This window comes from Thunnus maccoyii, chromosome 22 (assembly GCF_910596095.1).
Source record: "Thunnus maccoyii chromosome 22, fThuMac1.1, whole genome shotgun sequence".
Lineage (NCBI taxonomy): Eukaryota > Metazoa > Chordata > Actinopteri > Scombriformes > Scombridae > Thunnus > Thunnus maccoyii.
In genome coordinates this window covers 23,342,628-23,365,859 of record NC_056554.1, presented here as the reverse complement: position 1 = coordinate 23,365,859, position 23,232 = coordinate 23,342,628, and the positions used below count along the sequence as shown (strand labels likewise).

The following is a 23,232-nucleotide window of genomic DNA, read 5'->3' as shown; positions in this document are numbered from 1 at the left end:
ACACGTCATCCAAAAAAGAGCACGCCATTGTGAAGGAAGAAACACACATGAATGGGACTTTATATATTGCCCTTGTGACTGACTTCATTGAAACCACCTTTGCAACTTCATTAACCATTTCTAATCATCTCAACAACTGCAATAATACACATATTCATCAAACCTCTGACAGCAATATGAACAGCAGTCTTCATAAACACGATATAACAATAGGCCTAACAGTAATAATGACTCACATGAATGATTATAAAAAATGATAATGGTTACAATTAAAATAATAGTAGGCCTACTTAACTGAATGACAATGTATCTGTGGTATTTTAATGCAGGCTATTTAAAACGAGGAAAAATACATACAGAAGACCATGGAAAAATTGTAAAACACATTTATTTGCGATCAGAGTGACAGCTGACTGAACTGATAAGGCACCAGGATCAAGCAAGCCTGGCTGTTAGCCTGGTCTGGAGCAGTTTTGTGCAGTAGCCCTCTGGTCAGCCAGGTGTTGTAAGGTTTCACTAACACAGGCCTACCACAGAAGTGGGATATACACACCAACCAGAATAAAGGAGGATTATGTAAAATGTAAAAGACATAACATCACTGTTAAACTGTTAAAATACTGTAATGCCCAAAGGCGTTTATCCCATGTGGAGAGGACGTCTCTTTAGGACGTCTGCTCTCAACTAAAGCTCTCCCTTAAAGACAAAATTAAGCATTTTTATATAAAAAAATAAAAAAACTTCACATGCATATATGTAGATGTATTTTAAGGGTTTCTGAAGTCGGGTCCTTTTATTTGACATGGAAAAGACAACACCCTGTGACCGTCTGCTCAGAACAGTTTTTCAATCACAATTAGGATCTGATATTCATTAAAGGGAGAAACTTACACATGCATATCTGTATTGCAAACATGTGCACATGTCTGCTTAAAAGCAATTTCACTTGAATTTCATGATTTCAGTTTTATTTTTGTTTCATGATCACATTTTAAATTTTTCAGTACTGGAGGTTAGAATATAACAGCAAATCATCAGCCTCTACATACATCTGTAATACTGGACATAGATTATTCTAACATAAACATTAATCTAACACGAAGCTCTTGTTTATCCATATATATATTATGATGTTCATCAACTGCCCAACAAGGGCTGTTCTTTGCTCCTCCACTCTTTAAGGTTTCGAGTCCTCCCTCCCCTCACTGCAATTGCTGCATCCCATCTATGGACCACCTGCCTTGTCTTTTCTGTGAAAATGCAGGAAAATTGGTTTATGTCACACTTTGTTTACACAGTTAAATAACTACAATAAAAAAGGTTTTTGACTTACATATCTCCTCACAGCCCATACTGCAACGCCAGCAATAATGCCCACAATTCCAACACCAAACACAATGCCAACAACTTTGCCAACACCACTGTTTTCATGACCTGAAAGAATGTATGCAATATGTTGACATGAGAAGCATCAATATCTGTGCACTGTCTAACTTAATCAACTTAAGAAAGTTATTTCAAAGTGTGTCAAATGTTAACAATGAATCTTGAATGATTTTGTACAGTCAAAACTCAAAGAATACAACATTAGGTGCTTAATGGAATTGTAAAGAAGATATTCTAATGTTTTCTAGAGCAGAGGTGAAATTGTATATTTACTCACTGTAGTAGTAAATACTTACTGTATATGGACTCATCTAGCTCCTTTGTCCTGTTGCTCTGAACTTCTGTTTCATTTTCAGGGACTGTATAATAATGAGGGTGAAATTCAGACTCAAGACATTAAAGGATTTCACTGCAAAACACCATATGTCCATTTTAGCAAAGGGATATCTAATGCTCTCAGTAAACCCAATGTTTAGGTTTATGCTGTCATCAAAGGCAACTAAAAGACTCAGGGAAGGCCTCGCCAGTTACTGTGGCAGAGGTCAATGAGGTAGTTCAATAGCTCCATTGGCAAGATACCAGTGATGGATGAGATTTTCTCTGAGATGGATAACTTCTTGGTCAACACTTCTAACAATGGCACAGGTGGAGCAGAGTGCCTGTTAACTAGCAGAAAGCTAATGACCAGGTGCTTTGTGTGATCAGGGCCGTAGACAGGGTTTCTGTTTCGATTTAGAGTCAAGTGTGAAGTGGCTCAGATACAAGTCAGCACCTGCAGAGAGGCAATCAGGGCATTGACCTGCATTAAGGTAACTTGGTTACAGTCAGCTTTCACCGGTAAGCTGATTCATTAAATGTCATGTAAACGAGAAACCTGGTTTCCCAATCAGGGTAGGGGATTAGAGAAACCTGATTTCCCCTGGTGTATTTCTCCTGGATAATGCAGATTTCTGATATGTATACATGTAACCAGGTTTGTAATCAGCTTTTTACACATGACCATGTGCAGGACAAACACTTCAGACAGGGCAAGACAACAAGCTCTTAATGGCATAAGATGTAGTGTTGGTGAGGAACTGATGATTGCTTGAGTTCTTCTATGATTCACTTACCGGAGGGAGCGATGGTTGTACTTTGTGAGGCAGTTGGTGTGTTTGTTGTAGTTGTCGGCAGCATTGTGGTGGTTGGTTCTGCAAGTATCACAAACATAAAAATAATTGAAACATAAAATAATTGTGAAAAGCAGCAAAGGAAATGTAAATATGAATTTATGATTGGTTGAGCTGCTCTATAATTCACTTAATGAAGGGAGCAATGGTTGTACTTTGTGGGGTAGTTGGTGTGTTTGTTGTAGTTGTTGGCAGCGTTGTGGTGGTAAGTTCTGCAAGTATAACAAACATAAAAAAATAATTGTGAAAAGCAGCAAATGAAATGGAAATAAACATCGAGCTGACTCTACTCACCGTTTCTAACGTTTACAATCACACATTGAAGCTCTGAGTGATACTTGTTCAGGCTGAAAAATTAAATCAAGAGCGTTTTTTTAAACAAAATTAAATATTTGCACAAAATAAAACCAGGAAAATGCTGCTTTGTTAAGAGGTATCATTTCAACAGTTTGAATCTTGTACATCACAGAAATACTGATTAATGTACCTCCAAAAAATACTTTTACCTGTACTGGTATTAAGTTAAAGATTTGCCACTGTGAGAATAAGGAATTATGATGCACTCTTCATACTTACATTTTCATATTACACTTTAGCGAAACTATGCATATAATTTTAATTACATTAGATGAGTACAGAGACAACAGACTGACTTGTTCACTGCCTGGACTACAAAGCAGATGGGATGGTTTTCTCCATTTTCCTTCTCTGATGTAGTCCAGTTCAAGAGGAACTGTCCCTCTGATCCAGTCTGCTTTACCATGCCATGCGGCCCACTGAAGAAAAGCTGTGAAACCCTTTAAAAACACAAGACACAGTATGCAGAGATAAATTAGACTTTATCAAAACATCAGAACTTGGTTGGCCAAGTGAAAGAAAACAACAAATGTTACGACTTGAAACCTTGCATTTATGGTAGATGTTACAGAGCACTTGAATAACTTGAACAAAAATGCTGCAAGGCCACAACAAAGTTGTCACATAGTATTATGACAGCATATGTGCGTTCAAGTTGAAGCTGTCATTGTGGAAGACAACTGGCAGGTGGTGATGCAGCTCACTTTCCTTGTCTCAAAGATAAAATTACAGGACTATTGCGGGAGTTTGAGCAACGCTTTGGTGAACTGGAGAAAGACTTCACAGTTTTTTGCTCGACATTCACCGTGAATGCCTCTGATCTGCCTGTCAACATCCAACTTGAAATAATAGACATGCAGTGTGACTCAGATTTGAGGGGCAAATTTGCCGCAGCTGGCTTGGACACATTTTATCGGTATCTATTGCCAGGTTACCCCAACTTGACAGCCCTTGCTGCAAAAGTGTTGTGCATGTTTGGAACCACATATCTTTGTGAACAGGTTTTCTCTGCAATGAACATCAATAAAACAAAGCTGCGCTCAAGGCTCATGCACAAGCACTTGAATAACATCCTGAAATTGGCTGCCACTCAGGATGTGACGCCTGATATTGATGCACTTGTGAAAGCTAAAAGATCCCAGGTTTCAGGAGCAAAATAAACAATAGGTGACCCCACTTAAAATGTTGCATGAGACACTGCACCCTGATATAGTTCTGTGAAAATGATTGTCTTCTGTGGAAATTTAACAAAAGTGAACAATGTGTGATTTTCTGTAATAATATTAGTCACTTCAGTTCATAAGTTTGGTTGGTTGAAATTGTTGCACAATTTGAATGCACAGAGATACTGTAACAAGATCCTGAGGCCCATTGTTGTGCTATTTATCCACCGCCATTGCCTCATGTTGCAGCATGATAATGCATGGCCCTATGTTGCAAGGATCTGTACACAATTCCTGGAAGTTGTAAACATCTCAGTTCTTGCATGAAAACAGATTTGTGTATCAGAACTTTGTTTTTTCTTCTTTCCTCTCCCATTAATCATCTCACCACCCCTCAGATTTATCTGGTGACCCTTTGGAGGGACCCGACCCCTAGGTTGGGAACCACTGGACTAAACTAGCTAACTTTATATTAAGTAGTTGAAACTAGCTCCACCTCCAGCAGCTACAACAGTAACATGCTGCTCTAACACTGATGCTTCACTATTAATAATCTAATGATGTCATATATAATAATATATCAGTCAGAGGGACCAAACCACTACTTTTACTGCAATACTTTAACTACATCAAGCTCATAATACTTATGTACTTTTACTGCAATACTTTAACGACATCAAGCTCATAATACTTATGTACTTTTACTTGAGTGGGATTTTTCATGCAGGACTTTTACTTGTAATGGAGTATTTTTACATCGCTGTATTGGTATTTTTACTCAAATTAAGGATCAGAATACTTCTTCCACCACTGTTGTTACTCATACTGAAACACAATATTATTTTGCTTTTATCATTTGTGAGATTCTGTTTACTTACACCTTAAAAAGTGAGAGTCCTCAGACTCACTTTACACACTGCATGTGGCAAATAAAAGCAGTATGGCCTTAATCTGGTGTAATACATGTCTTCATATGAATATGTTTAACATGTCATTCCAATTCATAATATTACACCTTTAACAATACTTCACAATTAGTATATCTTATAAAAAAAAGGATGTGTGAATTTATGATGCCATTTTTTTACACATGTATCACATACAGGCACATGTTGTTTTCAGACATTCCACTTGTAATAAATTCACATGATACAGGGATTCAGGGAATTTCATGTGTTTCACATGTCTAACATAAGATATCTTGCGATAAATAATCCTGCTACATATAAAACAAATGTGGGTTACCACATGTTAAATAGCATTTCGTATGTGATGGATTTTCATACTATATATGGTATTTTTTGTGAATTTGTAAATGTAATGAAATGAAAATGTGAATTTCATGTGTGATTTTTGTTTTGTCTTCGGTCCACGTTCTCCTTTTTTTGTTTGTTTTTTTAGTTAGACATGTTATCTCAGCAAAAAGCATAGAAAGGTACTTGTTACATGCTTGGGTTGGTGTACAAAGCATGTGACTTTGCCACCAGGGACCGGATTCCTGTCCCATGCTTCAAGTCACAGTGTATTTTTAGCCTTTAGTCTTCTAATATTTAAATGGTTTTGCTTTTCACTCACTGGGACTTTGTTGCCTCTGCCTTGATGTTAATTTCCAGGGGCTGGTTGACATATGCGATCAGCTGCGCACCATTGGCTGGAGTTGGAGGCAGAAACCTGGGCAGATACTTTCCCTCTGTGCAGCATGGCACAGCAGTGTCCACTGAAATTGAGATAATCCAGGTGAAACAGGTGCGGACTATGTGTAGCACATTTATTTTTTGTGAGTGAAATGAAAGTTATTGAGTAGGTTTGTTTTCCTGCTAAGTAAATAAACTCTGTCTTCACTGAAAAAAAGTATAGTGAGAGATATCCTACCCATTAAAACAAATCTGATCGGTATTTTGCTGAGAGCATCACAGGGAGTTCTTGTTTCCACACCATCACTTTGAAAGAGGGAGATAGTGTGGCGGGGGAAGTCCTCCATCTCCAGCTGTACCGCATACGGACCTTCATTACTGCTGCTGGTGGAGTGAAATGATAAAGTACAAGTCTGAAAAGAGAGAAAATAGACAAACCATTGTCAGTTAATATAAGTTGTCTTTGTTTTGTACACATGATGACATCATTTCTGAAACGGTTCATATCCATTTTATAGTAAATCTTTTACCATCTGGCTCCTATTTTACAAACATCCACCTTCAGTCTCATTGTTCATTGTCAGGGAAGCATAAATGCAAAGACACGACGGCTTGCAGGTTTCACGGTTAAAGAAGAAAGTTAATGTAGTGTCAAGGTTCTTACTCTAACATCTGTTCAGCACCAAAATCACTTCTGGACGCTGTTACCCTTATCACACCTGGGCCACCAGGTTAATTGATAAGCCCCGCCCACTACCAGCCAGCCAAAAGGAGAGAAGGAACTACTAATGATTACTAAAGAGCAAACTGCCCAACCTAACAGTATTGTAAAATCATAATCTGATAAGTAACTATTAATTATAGTTGTGAATTAATATAGTGGAATAAAAAATAAAATACTTCCTTTTGAAATATATTATGGTAGAAGTACCTCACACTTGTTGTTAAGTACAATACTTCAGTAAATGTATATAGTTAATTTCCACTGATGTGTATACCACCAGATGTCATCAAAGTTTAATAAATAATACAAGAATATACATATATGTACCATGGTTTCCAATCTTAAAATGTCACATATGGTGCAGAGTGATTAATGCTGCAAATAACCTGAAAGTCTTGTAAATTTACAATCCATGATGTAAAAAAAAACAACTCACTGGTGAAATGGTCAGAACAGACGGTGGTGTGCAGGGATTACATTCTTCTGCTGCTGTATTTCCATATCTGCATTTCACCTCGTCTCCATCAGCGTCAAAGGCCAACAGGTTGTAGTCTCTCTGACAGTTTGAAGGAACTCTAGCAAAGTAGTGAGAGACAGAGACATCAGAGGCAGCACAGTGTGTAACCTACTCACTTTGATAATGCAATGATTACAATGACCAAGCTTAAAATCACTTAAAGTATCTTGTCCAAAGTCACCCCAGGAAAGTATCATAATTTAAGAGAAAATGATTTGATGATAATGATATTTGATTTAATTAGCCCCAAAAGTCTGAAAAAGAAGATAAAGATATATCGTTTACATAGACTTTGATTCAGCATGTATGCTCTCACTGCTAAATGTGTTCTCTGTGAATAAAGGTCCGAAAATCTGATTAGGCCTATGTAGCTTAAGTGCATTTGCATTCTTGATTTTGACATTTTGTCACCTCACATTCCTCATCAATAAAAGACCTTGTTACAAACACGTCAGTTGTGAACAGAGTTGTTGCCTCACCTGTATTTCCTTAAAGGACAGGTTCACAATTTTTCAAGTCTTAAAACAACAGTTAGGTGTCCATATGAACACTGAAAGAGGTTTTGCACAAAATGCATTTAAGAGTTTGAGCTTATATGAGGCTTCAGCAGTCTGAGTTAGTCATATCAAGTGGATATCTGCCACATTTACAGTCTTTTTAGCATCAAATTCTCTCTTTGTGTTTCCTCAGACAGTGTTTCCCTGTTAAGCTGCGGTGGAAGTATATTAACAAAAAGAGAGACTGGCACTAAAAAGACTGTAACGTTGAAAGATATCTACTTGATATGACTCATTTGGACGCTGAAGCTTCATATTAACTTCAGATAAACTTTTAAATACATTTTTGCACAGAAGGAGGACTGTGGATTTTGTCCCCCATCACTTACATTGTAAGTGCATTATGAAGGAATCTTCTAATGGTCAGTATGAACAGGAGGAATGATTACAGCAAGAAAAAGACAGGTTTCACTGTTCATTTGGGTTCCTGACTGTTGATTTAATACAAAAATGAAAAATTGTGAACCTGTCCTTCAGATGATGCACTTCCTTGTGTATAATTCCAATATGCAGAGACATTATGACTGCAATTAATGTCTTTTTGACAAAGCTCACTTTGTTATTCCTATTATCATGTGAAACACTAAGGATTGTGTGGTGTTTATAGGTTGTCATTAATGACTTTTGGGAACTTTTGGGTTCCTGGGTTGTTGGGAATTTTATGGGAATTTATTATCGTCATTGAGACTATGGATCACTATCCTCAGCAGTTGGTAGAGAGCAAAAACAGAGTGAATATTGGACTTACGTTCACCAGGTGGACAGAAACACGACTCCAAATGAATGATAATGTTGCTCCAGTACTGCTGGATGTGGAAATGGGCAACTGTTTTTGTTAGCTTTTTTTTGCCCTCTAGTGAGCTCTACTAAGCTTTAAACTTAAAAAAAAGGTTTAAGTTTATTTGAGATTCAACCATCACATGATGCTATTTTTTTAATAGATTAACATTTTATTTTTTGTTAGTATTACTTTTTTGAGTGATATGTGTTCCTTGCAAAGTAACATGTTTCCTGGTTTTTGCTGTGAGGCAACATCACTTTGTGCCATAAAGTTATCAAACAGCTTTTACTCCAGGTCTGATGAGATAACGGGCAGTGTGCAGCCTGCCTGAGTCATTCTTATTTATTCACAGATATTATACGGATGTATAACAAAACTGAAAGCAGTGAAGAGGTTTACCGCAGGATTGGCAGGATGGTGGTCTGAGGCGAACTGTTTGGTTGGCCCATGTCGGACCGAATCCTCAGGTCCACCTTGGTTACAGCCCTCCACCTACTGATGCCATTTTTGAGACCATTCATCCAGTTGCCACTGTCCAACCTTTGATGGAATTTCATTGGAGGTGATGAGGTTATTTTCTAAGCCTGAATAAATCTATCAAAGTCTGTGACATAGTTCAGGTGGACAACTAGCACTGATACAGGCAAACATGAGTGTACCAATAGTTTGATGGATGACAAGGCTGATGGACTTGCATTGCTGATTGTCTGGTTGTGTGATGTACTGTGTGATATGATGTGTTACTAACCGCAGCTGAAACAGAGCATTGGTGGAAACCTGCCGAAACATGACTCCTTCCCTCTGACACCATATTTCAGCCTCCTGATCCACGATGTACAGTTCTACACTTTCAGTCCCACAGTCCCCGCTGACACATTTCCACAAGTCCTCATCTGTGCACGAGTGGAAGTTCAGCTTGTAGTGAAAGACCACCTGCAATATCATAACGATATGTCCTCTTATGACATTATAAATTACTCATATTGATGCAAGGATGGAACGTGCTGTGTTCACCCCCTATAGGATTTTAAAGGAGGATGTAAAAGGTTTGTAGTTTGTTTTCTAGAGGAGAATGTGGGCTGAGCTCAGCTTGGATCCATGTCAGTTAAGCTGAATTTATACTTATGCATCAGAAGGTTTTGGCGAGGCAAGCGAGCCTATGCATGTAGTACATGCGCCTCAGAAATGTGACTACCCATCAGTGACTATGAGGATACCACATGGACAACACATGGCAGGTTGAAGAAAGGCTCAGTAATCCTCTCCTTTTTAGATCTAACAAAGTCATCTCTACGTAGACTTTCTGCTATCTCTATCACAAAGTGAATACAATTATGTAAACATCACTTCAGCTATTAATTATTGCTCGTAATTGTACTACATACACCCCTATGCTCGTTCACCTACATGCAGCCTGAAGAAGCAGAATTAAAGCTTTAGGGTTCTGCCTAACCCAGCGTCAACTGGATCGTCATTTCTAAATTTCCCAAAAAATGACATCTGTTGACATTCAACTGACAAAGACCTCAAGCAACCGTAGTTACAGTTACAAAATAACCCAAAAACTGCCATCAGATTCTGATTCAAATATTGCTAAAGTCCAATTTGTGCATGGAAGTATGTGATGTCAGCTTTTCCCACATGAGCCCCGCTTACTTTACCAATGATATGAGCACAGACAACAAAAAACAAAAGCAAAAGTAAATACAGAAATTTTGGTGTTCATGGTGCTCACAATAAGAAGCTGATTGAGAAAATAAATTGTCAGTGCTTAATGTTTATTGTCATTACTGTTGTATCATTGTTGTGGACTCACTGCATACAATAGAATTACAGGATATAAATCTATCAACAAAAAATATTTAAACTGATATTCCCTTATATTTCCCAAATGGGAGGTCACAATTTTACAAGTCAATTTTAAGCAGAAGATTGATTGGTAATTTGTTACATCTTGTTTTATTTTGGTGTTTCCTGTTGATCCCTCTAGGTTGATGGGAAGGGTTAATGGGAAGTGAACACCTACCTATAAATCACTGGACTAAATTTCACCCAGTTTGGGTCAATATAGCACCAACACAACATTGGGTTAACTTTACCCAGCAGCAGTCTGTTACACACAACAAGCTTTACATAAAAACCACAAAACAATGTGCATATGACATTCAAAAGATACACAAGCTATTAACAATCAATAACAAACTGCGACATGTAAGTCTAAAATGAGTAGAGTAGATTATAACAAGCTTTAGTTTGGGTAAATAATCCAACAGTAACAGTAATAACTAAAACTGGGTCAAAACAACATCACCCCAGTACCGTGTTGGTACTATATTGATGCAAACTGGGTAAAATTATAACCCAGTGATTTTTAGTGTGTAGAACTTACACTTAATATATGTTTAAATAAGGCTTTGTGCTTCAGTGTCCATGCATTGTAATCTAACGAGGCTGGAAGGAGTTAAACAGTTCCACATATCAAATTGAAAAGATGTCACTGACAAATAATATTAGGTCAGTAAGTGAAGTGACAGTTTTCCCAATATTGAGAAACTCCCTCCACTTTGCTGGACATGTTTATTTTATTATTTTGGCCACAGCAGAGAAAGGGAAGTAAAAGAAAACAGTACATTTACAGTAAACATTGCACTGTAGAGATAATATTAAGAAAATATATATTTAAGTGTGTTTGGAGGCTTATATCACTTAATCTATTGAGTAAATTTGTTGTATATTACCTTTAAGGAAATTAAGGTATATTAAGATTAAAACTGACAGCAAGACAACAAAAAATGAGAACAGGAGAGACAAAAAATAAAGACTGAGAAAGTAAAAAAACAACATAAGGTAGTAATTAAGAAGTACAATAAAATAATATATATATATTATATAATATAATTAGCAACAGCAACCTTGAAACAAAATTTAGGATTTATATCTGCAAAATTAAATGCAATGAAAAGGCGTGACACTGTTATCTTTGTTGTGGTTGTACCTACCCTGACAGATTCATCATCTTGACACATCCTGAATTTGGGGGTGAAAGTCATCACTGTCCCATGGTAATGAGAAGCCTGGGAGCCACAGAGCAGCAGCAGAGGCAGCAGCAGGGTGACAGTCATAGTGATATATAATCGTCGCTCAATACAGACAAACACCATACAAACAGACTCTCTCGCTCTCTGACTTAATATATCTCTTCAAATCTGAAATCAAACAATTAACCCAAAAGGAAGCTGTAACAATAACAATTTTCATGGGAGGACCCCTGAAGTTTTGAAGTCCTCTTCCTCCTTTACTTTCCCAACTTCACCACCACCCCTGTACTAATAACAATTAAGAAGAGACAAAGCAAGGAAGTGAGTGGAAAAGAAAGTAGTTCAACGGCGTTCATTAAACGTCTTGAAAGACACAGTACCAATGATTTAGCACTGAAATAGCTATAATACAATATATCTACAGTGTATAGGAGATAAGATGATAACTGGCCAGAAGGGAGGAAATAAAGAGGAAGCAAGAGACAACAAGCTTACTTTCACATTTGAAACTGACAGATTACAGCAATTACTCACATGAGTGCAAGATTTCACATATCAGTTTTGATCATGTTACATGCAATGAGTGGCTGGTGAATCAATTTCATAGCACTGTGAAGCACTTTGTAAATGAGAGAAATTGTTCTCACAATGGGAAACTGTGGTGTGGGTACACCCAAAATCACAAATGTATTGGGACCTTAAGACAAAGTATTAAAGTACCCAAAAAAGAAAAGCAGCATGTGAGAAACTCAATATGAAATGGTGAAATGATTATTAGCTTTTTTTCAGTTTTATAGATTTGTAATGTGGGTAATTTACTCTTTACTTCCTTAGAGAAATTGAAAAAAATATCAGGTGTGTAAAAGTCATTTTCGTCGCACCCTCATAAACTGAGAACCCTTTCTTCACATTAAAGTGTCAGTTTTGACTCCTCACAGAACCATCTCCTCACCTCCAGACTCTCCCCAAACTGTGTGGGACGAATCCCAAGTGGAATATATGACACTTACTAAGAACTGCTACATTCTTTATCAACTCAAGTTTCAGATGATACCGCATTAATTATCATAATGAAACCTCATCAATTTGTTTGATGAGTTTGGACAACTCTATCCATTCCAATTCTCCTTTCACTTTCAATTCTCATACATACACACACACCCACATTCCAAAGCACATCTTCCCCAGTTGTTTTTCACTCTGCTGTGACTTCAGATAAAGTAAGTCCAAACCTGTATCATGAGTTCAGTTAGGGCTTAGCTTGAATTTCTGTGTTCCTTAAAGCCAGAAGTTTGATTCAATGTTTCTTAAGTATATAACCATCTTGTAATCTATATATTATTAGTCACAAAGCAATGCCTGTCAACTGTATAATTAACTGTAAAAATAATTTAAGTTGTTCACGTTGTATAATGGATAGCCTCATTTTTGGGGGTATTTCCTGATTTCATTGTTATAAGAGTTCAGCACACAAAAGTTTCCGCTTGTTCCATTATCCAACTTGTACAAAGATTAGTGACAGAGGAAGTCAAACAGCTTGCCATGTTTGCATGCATGTTTTGAAGCATGTTGGCTGCCACTCAATTTAAGGAGAGCTACACTAAATAAATAAACAAATAGCCTAAATAATGAACATAATTCATAACTTCTTTTACACACTTTGGATATAAAACTATGAAATTGGCAAAACCAGCCTGGGGACACACTGAGCCGCTGCAGATATTAACATTATATACAGGTGAGTCCAACTTTATGTTTGTGGTCTTGTTGTGTGCATGACTTTATCGAGGTAACCTCTCCAACCAAACACAGTTTAAATTGTTTACCAGCCTACCACTGTAGCTAACTGTTAGCTTCAAAGGATAACCAACGCTAGCAATGCTAATGGATTTGTGGATAAACTCCCTGCTGAAAAAACCAGCACAGACCGGCTTAAGTTGGTTGCTGGTTTTAGCTGGTCTTAGCTGGTGTTAGGCTGGTTTAGTTGGTTTACCAGACTGGACAAGCTGGTGAGGCGGGTCTTGCTGGTTTGTCAGTATAGCTGGCCAGCTTGATATGGCTGGTCACTCAGTCAAGCTAAGCTAGTGTGTGCTGGTCAAGCTGATTGGCCAGCTGGCTGGCCGGACTGACCGGCAAAGCCCAGCTGGTAAGCTGGTCAAGCTGGTTAAGATGGTTTGATCTTTTATGTATAAACTCATTTATTGTTTTCCCCTCAAACCTATAACTGAGTGAATTCATAATGACCTATAGACCTGGTTTGTTCTGTTCTTTCTCTCAATAAAAGATTTTTTTTAAAAATTCAATTCATTTATTTTACTTTAAGTAAAATGTAATTGATCAATTTAAAATAATTATTTTAAATTAATTAAATAAATTAATCAATAAATAATAAATTAAATAAATAAATAAATAATAAATAAATTCATATAATCAAACAATTTAACAGTTTGCTATAATTGAGGTGGCATATTCCATGTTCCATAGTTTATGTGCAGGAACTGTGGTTTTGATTGACCAATGCAGTGGTATTATTTAACAAGGCAATATACTGTGGCTGTGGCTCAGTGTGATGCATCATGGCTAAAAAAAAAAAAAAAAATACAGTATATGAAACGCTACAGGGCTTTTAATTTGAAGCGAGGGCTTTTAATTTGAATCTGATACAGGAAGTGGCATTCGGCCGAGCAATAGTGTAATGCCATCACTCAGTCACGTGACATTCGGTCGCTCGATAGTGTAACTCGGGCTGGCCCCGCTGTTGCCAGGCAAAAATCATCTCTGTGTTCAGGACATGCGTAGTGCGACATCTAGTGACGACGGTTGGCGGGCTTCTATTTTATTCACCGACAGCAAATTCACCGCCACTAACTGCCGACTGCTACTGCGGTAAGTGGCCTAACTTTTATCTGCCTATAATGTGACGTTCTCTTAATAAACCGTCCTACACTTATAATATCGATGTATTGTTTTTCTAAAGAAGGTAAAATCACATTCAGAGTGATCTAGCGTTAGATATGACCCTCGAGAATTAAGGCAATTTACAGTTTACTAATGTTAACGTTAACGTTAATTTGAACTCAGCTGTGTTCAGTGAATGTTTTAGCTAACGTTAACTGTTAGCTAGTACAAATTAACCTAGCTGACATACTATTGCACTCGACTTTATGCAGCCTCTCCCAAAATCAAAGGCGGTAATGTTATATCCCCTGAAAAACAGCAAGTTGTCTTTCTTTGTTGTATGGACGAATACAACGAATGAGATACAACAAGTTAGCTAAATTTGTCAGTTTCAGAGGTGCTGGTAGGCAGATTACCTTTGGCCAGAGCTAGGCTAACTGTCTTCCCTGGTTTCTAGTCTTTATGCTAAGCTAAGCTAAGCTAACCAGCTGCTGGCTCCAGCAATACAATTAACATACAGACATGAGAGTGGTATTATATTGATCTTCTCAACTAACTGGTGAATAAGCATATCTCCCCCAAATGTCAAACTATTCCCTTTATTGTGTTATTAAATGAATTTGAAGGACACAAACAAAAAAAAATTAAAAAGCAATTGTCTAATCAAGTTCAAATTTGAATGTAAGTTACAATTTACAGTTTTGGACCTGGGAACCATAGTTTATATTCTAGACTAGGTAGACTAATCTGCATGATGGATGACTATATATACTGTACAAGTGTGCACCCTTGTTTTGCCATACCATTATATTTAACATGTGTCTGTCAGTTTCTGCGGGCCCACTGACAGTCAGACCCCTACTGTGCCTTTTATGGAGTGGATGGCACCACCTGCCCCATCTTACTTCAGCCAGATAGACGACTTTTGTCCCCATCCTCTTGGAAGGAGCCACTCTGCACCGCCATGGCACCAGAACAGTCTGACACAGAGAAGGTATCTTTACAACAGGTCTATATTTTTGTGTATTATTGTTGTTTAGAGGCAGAATAATTAAATGAACAATCATGAAATGCTACTTTTTATAATGATTGATATGTGATCATATCTCTAGCAAAATTATTTCTATCAGGTTTAAACACTGTTTCATACTATGATTGTACACAGGCTGAGATATGTACAACTCTGAGCACCCTGTATGAGGTCATCAGCAGCAACAGCAGTCCTGCAGTAAGATTCATAACCAGCAGGTAAACTCTGCATATTCACAAAAACACATTTTTACAAACATGATGGCTGTTTAGGTGGGTTTTTTGTTGTTTTTGGGTGATACTATGTAAATACTAGACTCTTATATCTTAGTATTAAAATGTCCAGAGTCTCTCCAAATTTATTTCTCGGAACCTTAAAGAATATAGTTTATTATATTGTACTTTTTGGAACTTTCTATCATAGCGTACAGAGTCTTGAATTTAAGAAAGCAAAGACAGTCTATAGATCTGTTGTGTTTAACTGGCTACATCCTAAAAAGATGGATTTTGGACTTTTAAAATCTCCAACCTCTAGGTGCTGCTTTATCCCAGTGCCCTGACTGGGAGTGCTGGCCAGTGTTTTGAAGTCATTGAAGAGAGAGGGGGGTCCTCTAAGGGAGAACCACCTCCACAGGTTGGCACCACTGTCGAATACCACTAGTGTATTTCATTGCATCAAAAGTATTTTAATAGTTAATTGGATAACTTGGTTTGGATCATTTCATGTGCATCAGCCTGGCTAGTCTGTGATCGCTTTATACTAAAGGGACAAGAAGGGTTAAAAGAACAATGCTGGAAGATGCTCAACAATTACTAGTGTCCTTTCTTGAACCTGACATGTTGTCAGGTTCCAGCTTGATAGGTACTGCACCAGGCCGACGTAGATGTCTGATCCAGAGGCTCCTGACCTTTAATAAATAAAAGTAAATAAAATAAAATAGTAAAAAAGACTAGAAAACCTATTTCATGATAAAACTTTTACTCATTTCTAAAACATGTTTTGTTTTCATCTATTTCAGGTCATAGGGTGTCGTGTGTGGCCTCTTTGTCAAGGAGTTAGCTATGGCCATTTGGGGACAGCTACCCTGAAAACAAGGAGCCCAACCACCACCCCTTGACCCCAACAGAATTGAAGTCACTGAGAGGTATGTTTACTGATGAAAAATTTGGATTATCATTATAAGAATTATGTTCCATCAGTGGACCAATCACATCATGAGTGACAGAGATAATTATGCATTGATCCCACATGTCTAAGCTTCATACTGATTTTTTTTAAATTCAAACTGAGATTACACATAATGTGCAGTAAACATTTCAGTGCAAGAGCTGCTCTAATAAACTGACAGCTGTTTTGCATGTGCACAGAGTCACAGTGTTATAACAGAGGGACATGCAGAGGTTTTATTGTGAGCTGAGGCTGAATTCACGCTGTATAATATTTGTTCGTTCAGAGAAATGACTGATGAGGATGAAAGTAGCCTTCTACCAGAACATCTTACTGTAATAAATCTTGAAGAGTCAGGGTAAGATTGCCAGTATTAGTAGGTCACTTCATAACATATCTGGCATTATCAATAAACACATCATTCACCTGAATGACTAACTCTTGAAGTATCCAGTATGCACACTTAGTGACGTTGCATTCAGGATTATGCAAAATAAAGCAGAGTTTTGGAAACATTACGTCTTAAATCCAATCAAAGGTTGCAAATTATATTCGCTGTTTAAAGTTCCTCAAATTTCATAAAACTATATCAGCACATTCCCTTTCTCACTGTCTATAGGATGGTGAAGTAACAAAACACTAAAGTAGTGACTGTTATGAGCCACTGAAGAGCTTAGCCCGTTAGCAGGAAAGAGTGGATGAAAATTTCAACAACAAAAAGAGAGTATAACTTTTATTTATTTTGAAAAAGACAGAGGTCATATGACAAAAACAAGATGATGAGGAGTTAATACATCTGTACATCAACTGTACAAAGATTAACCATCTCTTATAATCATCTTCTACATGAAAAAGTTTTTGTTGACATTGTCAGAGAGGTGATAATTCTACTTTTTACATGAGGTTGTAGTGGATGGTGGCCGTCACACATCACACCTTTCCAACCTCACAGTAGTTGAATCCAACAATTCAACTATTTCTAGAACTTTTTTTAAGCTTTTTGGTGTCGCATGACAGTAAACTGAATTATTTGGGGATTTGGGACTGTTGATCAGACAAAACAAGACATTAAAATACATCAGCTTGGACTTTACTGAAAAATGGCATAAAGACATAGGCCATAAAGGCTGTCGCCAAGGGCGCCACGCTGTCTGATGGGCACTGGTCGGCCTCAAAGAAAAATAAACATACTGTGCGCAAGCCCGGACTTTTTGACCGTGAACTGCCCTGCATGCTGTGACAGCTAGGCATGATAGAAAAAGAGAGAGAGAGAGAATAGATGGCAGTTACACTTTGCATTTGGCAGCAAGTGCATTTAGTGTGGCTAAATGACTTAGCAGCAAATGGACAGTGGAAAAAAGAGGAAGAGTGGAGCAGAGAGAAAAGAGAAAAAAGAAAGGTAAATAAACGTGCTAGCTAACATTTGCTACGTAGCTAACATAGCTAATGTTACCGATGCGTCATCATTGTCCCGTCAATGTTAAAGCAGCCAACATGGTAGAGCATAATACCCTACTAAAATACTAAATACTGAATTTCACCAGAATGCAGGAAATCAAGTCTTTGTAACTAAAATTTTCCTAGAGGGGGACCCCCAGACCTCCCGCTTAAAAAGTGGCCTGGCTGGGGCTATATTTCACACTATATTTCCCGGCGTGAATGATTTTCCCAGTCTGGCCCTGACTGTGTGCACTGAAAAACAGGGATGATGCATCACAGACAAAGTCTGTGAGGAGATGTCAAGAGGCAGATATTCACATTTTATTTCATAATGTAAAGGTCCAAACCTTCAGGTGCACAAGGAAGAAAATGGAGAAAAGAGGAGGAAAAGAAAGCCCAATATAGAGGTATGTTGTCTTATGTTAGCAATAAAATGCCGTTTTGTGTGTAGACGTTTCATTTGTAGCAGCTAGCTAGCGAAGTAGCAATAAAGCTAATGCTAGACAATGATGCTACGATAGCTGCTGGACTCAGATAACGTTACAAAATGAAGGATATGAATCTGAATGGCAAGTCAGTAGCAGCTGTCTGGATAACTGCTCCTTCCTACAACGTAAGGCATTGTGCTGAAATTTCAGACCAATGTCAGTGATAATGACTAACACTATATCCATAAAAACGTAGATTTCTGCACTTGGTTGCACTAGCTATGTGTCAGCTTGTATGATCCACTTGGTATTGTAGCACATTGTAGTAAGCTAGATCAATATTGAAATATCATATCAATAAATTAAGTCTATACTGGATTACTGTGTTGTAAAATGGCAGCAATTCATGAAAAAATGACGCTGTGTGGCAGAAAAACTGCTGTTTTACGATCAGTGAGTTCTGTGACATGTTATGATTGACACCTACCCCAGAGACGTGTGTAAATATTTAGTTGTTATGTTGTAACTTATCTCTGTGGTGCAAGATTTTATTTTAGTAATGCATAAATCACAACTTAGTAATAATTTATGTTATAACTAAGTTTGAACTTAAACACAGCTGTTGCAACAGGCTGCAGCACTTATTTGTCGTTAGCTACATGTGTTTGTCGTTGGCTACATGTGTTTGCTTGTAACAGGCTAATATCTACTCTATAATTATCCAGATGCTCTCAGGAAACATCTGCAGAAGCCTCCAGCTGCTGGAGAAGTTACATCTGATCTCCCATCTACACCAAACTCTGAAGCAGGTAGGTTCAGCCAGTTATTTGTGGTCGCTGTGTAATTGATAATACACTGTTATGTTCTCATTATTATTATTATTATTATTATTATTATTATTATTATTGACTGTTACAGTTATGCCTTGTTACTAACTAAATGTAGGTCTTAGTCAAATTAAATAAAGTTTATTTGTACAGTGCTACTTTATATGCAGTAGAATGAGACAAAGGACTTAGTGCAGTGGTGTAACAGTCTGGATGTTCTGTATGTTTAAACACAGCTGCAGGTCAAAAACATCTAACATCATATCAAACACTGCAGCAGATGAGCTCTGTTAATTGTATGTTACAGCTGCAGTTATGTAACTAATGTTAATATGGACAAATCCAGACACATTTCTGCTATAATTCTGTCAAATATTCACAATCAGTTATGAACGTACATCCTGTACATCTGAGTCAAAGATGAAACTGGGTTTTCAAGCACCAAAAAACTATCCTACAACTTAAAATTTCTTCTTTGTTCAGGACATTAGAGTGTATATTGTTTAACTTAATATTATTTAACTTAAATTAATATATTTTTTTTTGCAAAAAATGGTAATCAACCTACATTTTTACTCTGATTTCTTAACAACGACCCCTAAAATGTCATTCAGTGTAGTAAAATTGATAATACAAAAAAATCTTGTATGGCACAAGAAAATGGATGTGTATGGTTTATTAAAGTACTATATTTAAGCACTTCATTGAAACTCAAAAAAAACCCAAAGTGAAATCTGTTTAAAATACAATATTATTTAGTTTGATTATATATTTTTGCATATATTTTAATAAACAAAATTCATTATTAGCATATTGCTTGATTTTTGTATTAGTATATGCATTACACTGAATGACCACAACTTCTTACACTGAATGACGCTTTGTTAAAAAACCAATGTAAAATTCTACCATCAGTGCCACTATTGTTGTAATATTATCATCATTAGACTACACTATTCAGAATCCTGAATAAATGACATTTTATTTTACAATTTTATTGAACAATGAATGTGTGGTAAAATGCTGTTATCAGAACAATTGGCATAAGATAGCACTTTATGTTGCTTAGTGTAATAAAATATGTTGAAAAAGTTAGAGACTTAAATCAAGAATGTTTAGAGGTATAAATTATTGCACAGAAAATAAAATGTTGATTCAGTAAATCTCTTTCAATGTGCATAACAGGTAGGCAAACAATGCCTTAATAAATTTCAAACGTATATGGCTACTCAAAATACTTAATCATATTTTACAGGCAAACACTAAGCCACCTATATCAAACAATGACCTTGACCTACAAAGTTAATTACAGTTATCTAAAAAAATACATGTGTTTAGATAAAAATCTAGATCTACCTGAATATAAAAGTGGTTTTTGGCATTTCACTGAATGACATGTGGATTTGTATTTCATTGTACCACAGGATGAAAAGATGAAAATATCTAATATTTATTATTTTATTTTTTTTATAAATAGGTCTTCAGGGGTCCTTTTGATGATGTCACAGATTGTCACATGACTATCAGTTTGTGATATGATTTCAAAATGGCTTCTTGATCTCATTACACTGAATGACCTCAAATGAACCGAATATTTGGGACAAAAGTCCCCTGATGATTTTAATATCAAAACAATATGCAAAATCCTTTTAATACAACGATAGTGGCATTCATAAAAATATGCCTAGAAAGTGAAAGTGTACTTTTATTTAGAATTTTATATATTTAGTTAGAAATGTAATAGTGATATTGAAGTTCGGACCATTACACTGATTGACAATTTTGCACTTCATGACATTATTTCATACATATATTTCCACTTCATTTTCTTCAAATATAAGTGAAATGATAAAGTAGACAATATAGTTTAACTTAATATGTTATAAATGTATTTACTTCTCTTTTTTGTTAATTTAATGTATCCGGAATGTAATTTAATGTAATGTAACCAAAAAAAAGGCTCGTCTGGTCTTTGACCCATCTGGAATGTTTTGTCTATTTGTCCACAAATGGATGCTGGGGAATCTATTTTTATCATATCAGTACTTTGGCCAAAACTTCATTTTTCATTTTCTAACCCTTAACAATGACAGAAAGCCATTTTCATTTTCAGTCATTAATTCATTCATTTTCTTCATTCATTTTTAGGCAGTATCGCCACCTACTGGATCTTTTTTTTTTTTTTTAATTCAAATGAGCTACAACTACACTGAACTATGGGTCCATTTAAGAAAGTTTCAAGTCAAATACCAATATGATCTATTATTAAATGGTTTCTTACATATTTGCATTGTCATGGTGACACTAGTGCAATAAAATATATTGAATCATAAATATCATTTCTATATTAAGAACAGGAACATAGCTAACTTAAATACTAATCATTGTTAGACTGTTAGTTCTCTACAGGACACATTAAAGCTAAAATAACTTATTCCCATCAAAAATAATTTAAACCTGGAAACTTGACCTTTTTTCACTCATGTAATTGAACAGTTCTGGTCAACTGTTATCTATAATTTATGCTTTAGATGTGTTTATTGCCTGATGTGTTGTAATTTATGAATCATTGTGTGTTCTTACTGAAGGATTAATAACTATATTTGCTTGTATGTTTAGATTTGCCTGCAGGTGAAGGAACAACAAGCACAACATTCACTGCTACTCTACAGCCTGCAGACACCATCAACTGGAACAGATCCTGAAGTATGTGAGTCCATCAAGGCAGCAGCTATAGATCCTGTCTGATATGATGAGGACAGAGTTAGTCAGCAGAGATCATATCAGGTAAAATAAGACTACATTTCCACAATGACAGGATGGGAGAAGTTCCCATCACCACCACTTTTACAGAAAATTAGTGAATGGAGAGAAAATCAAGAGAAGCTGGGTGTTATATTCCAAGAAAAAAAGTCTTTACTGCTTCTGCTGCAAGCTGTTCTCACAAAAAGCTACAAACTAATCAATAATGGACTTAATGACTGGAAAAATTGCAGTGAAATACTCAAAACCCATGAGAACAGTACAGTACATTCTGGGTACATGACATCTATCCAGTGTAATCTATAAATAACCAAGTGCCAGTGTCTTGGATGTTACTAACAGGTAGTTGGTAATACAGTCATGTATGATGCTGTCGATCAGCTTTTCGTGAAATTTGGGTGTTGCACATTCTTAAGTGCTTCAGGAAGTAATAATTCATTTAAGTTTTACACACACACACACACACACGAATGAATGGGTGAATGAACATCTTGGCGGTGTAAATACTGTGATTTATGATAATATTGTCTATACCAGACAATAACTGTTGGTTAACTCTTGTGTCCCAGTTAAGCCACTTATAACAAGTTCATGAAATCTAATTTACAAACTGGTTTTGATGCACAAACCTGCATGTTTTGAGATTCTAGCCTCTAGGAATGGCAGTGTTGGTCCACTACTGTGATCCAGGATAAAATAACTCAAAAACTAACAGATGGATGTGTCACCGTGATATTCTGGACAGACATTTGTGGCTCTTGATGATCCTCTGACTCTTTATCTTGCACCATCATGAGGTTCACATTTATAGATTCAATTGAAATGTCACAAGAGCTATTGCATGAATTGGCACAAAATTTGGTACACAAATTAAGATGAATTGTAATAACTTTGTTGAGCCCTTAACTTTTCATTGAATACTTTAGTTTTTGGACCATATTCCCATTAGTTCAGCTGTGTTTTGCTAAATGTTAGCACACTAACAGGCTAAACTAAGACAGTAAACATAGTAAATATTATATCTGCTGGACAACAGCATGTTAGCATTGTCATATGTTAGCATAGCAGGAAAGTCATAAACAGCTCGATTAGTCCATACTGTGACATTTTGTCTACATGGCTGATGATGCCTCTGAAATCTATCTGTCAGCTCTAAAATGTCTTTTTTGTCAGTAAAAAGTATGATAGAGATTATCCCTGTACAACAAACAATCCCAAAACAAATACCTATAAAACAGAAGTCTATTTAGAAGAAGTTTATTTATTTATTTAGTGATTTTACAGGGACAATACAAATTAAAATAATGTAATATATATATATATCTATATGGCATCATCAGATGCAAGATCCAG

The 23,232-nt window shown here is 36.5% G+C and overlaps 1 protein-coding gene and 1 long non-coding RNA gene across 4 annotated transcripts; one reads left to right on the top strand and one right to left on the bottom strand.

Moving 5' to 3' along the window:
* Positions 1–344: 344 nt before the first annotated feature.
* Positions 345–8,750, bottom strand: LOC121889681. 2 transcript variants are annotated; one of them, XM_042401842.1, is made up of 10 exons: positions 8,688–8,750; positions 6,870–7,008; positions 5,948–6,122; positions 5,651–5,792; positions 3,209–3,352; positions 2,850–2,902; positions 2,499–2,576; positions 1,683–1,745; positions 1,334–1,434; positions 345–1,250 (listed from the first exon to the last, which is right to left on the bottom strand). In XM_042401842.1, the coding sequence occupies exons 1-10, from the start codon at positions 8,735–8,737 to the stop codon at positions 1,203–1,205; spliced, it is 993 nt and encodes a 330-aa protein (XP_042257776.1). In that variant the 5' UTR covers positions 8,738–8,750; the 3' UTR covers positions 345–1,202. The 2 variants fall into 2 exon arrangements, with proteins under 2 accessions (XP_042257776.1, XP_042257777.1); XM_042401843.1 differs by lacking the exons at positions 6,870–7,008; positions 8,688–8,750 and adding an exon at positions 6,240–6,395.
* Positions 8,751–14,114: 5,364 nt separating this feature from the next.
* Positions 14,115–21,820, top strand: LOC121889807. 2 transcript variants are annotated; one of them, XR_006093627.1, is made up of 9 exons: positions 14,115–14,212; positions 15,054–15,218; positions 15,390–15,472; positions 15,789–15,887; positions 16,101–16,176; positions 16,273–16,398; positions 18,201–18,268; positions 19,015–19,098; positions 21,736–21,820. It is a non-coding gene; the product is annotated as an uncharacterized LOC121889807 (long non-coding RNA). The 2 variants fall into 2 exon arrangements; XR_006093626.1 differs by lacking the exon at positions 16,101–16,176 and having other exon boundaries at positions 14,116–14,212.
* The last annotated feature ends 1,412 nt before the right edge of the window (positions 21,821–23,232 follow it).

What these genes read in the sequence shown, in the direction of transcription:
- LOC121889681 (XM_042401842.1), bottom strand. Translation starts at nt 8,737, where the DNA reads ATGGGCCAACCAAACAGTTCGCCTCAGACCACCATCCTGCCAATCCTG. An exon ending in CTGTTCTGACCATTTCACCA is followed by an intron (nt 6,123 to 6,869) that starts GTGAGTTGTTTT and finishes CTCTCTTTTCAG; the next exon opens with ACTTGTACTTTATCATTTCA. An exon ending in GTAGTCCAGGCAGTGAACAA is followed by an intron (nt 2,903 to 3,208) that starts GTCAGTCTGTTG and finishes TTAATTTTTCAG; the next exon opens with CCTGAACAAGTATCACTCAG.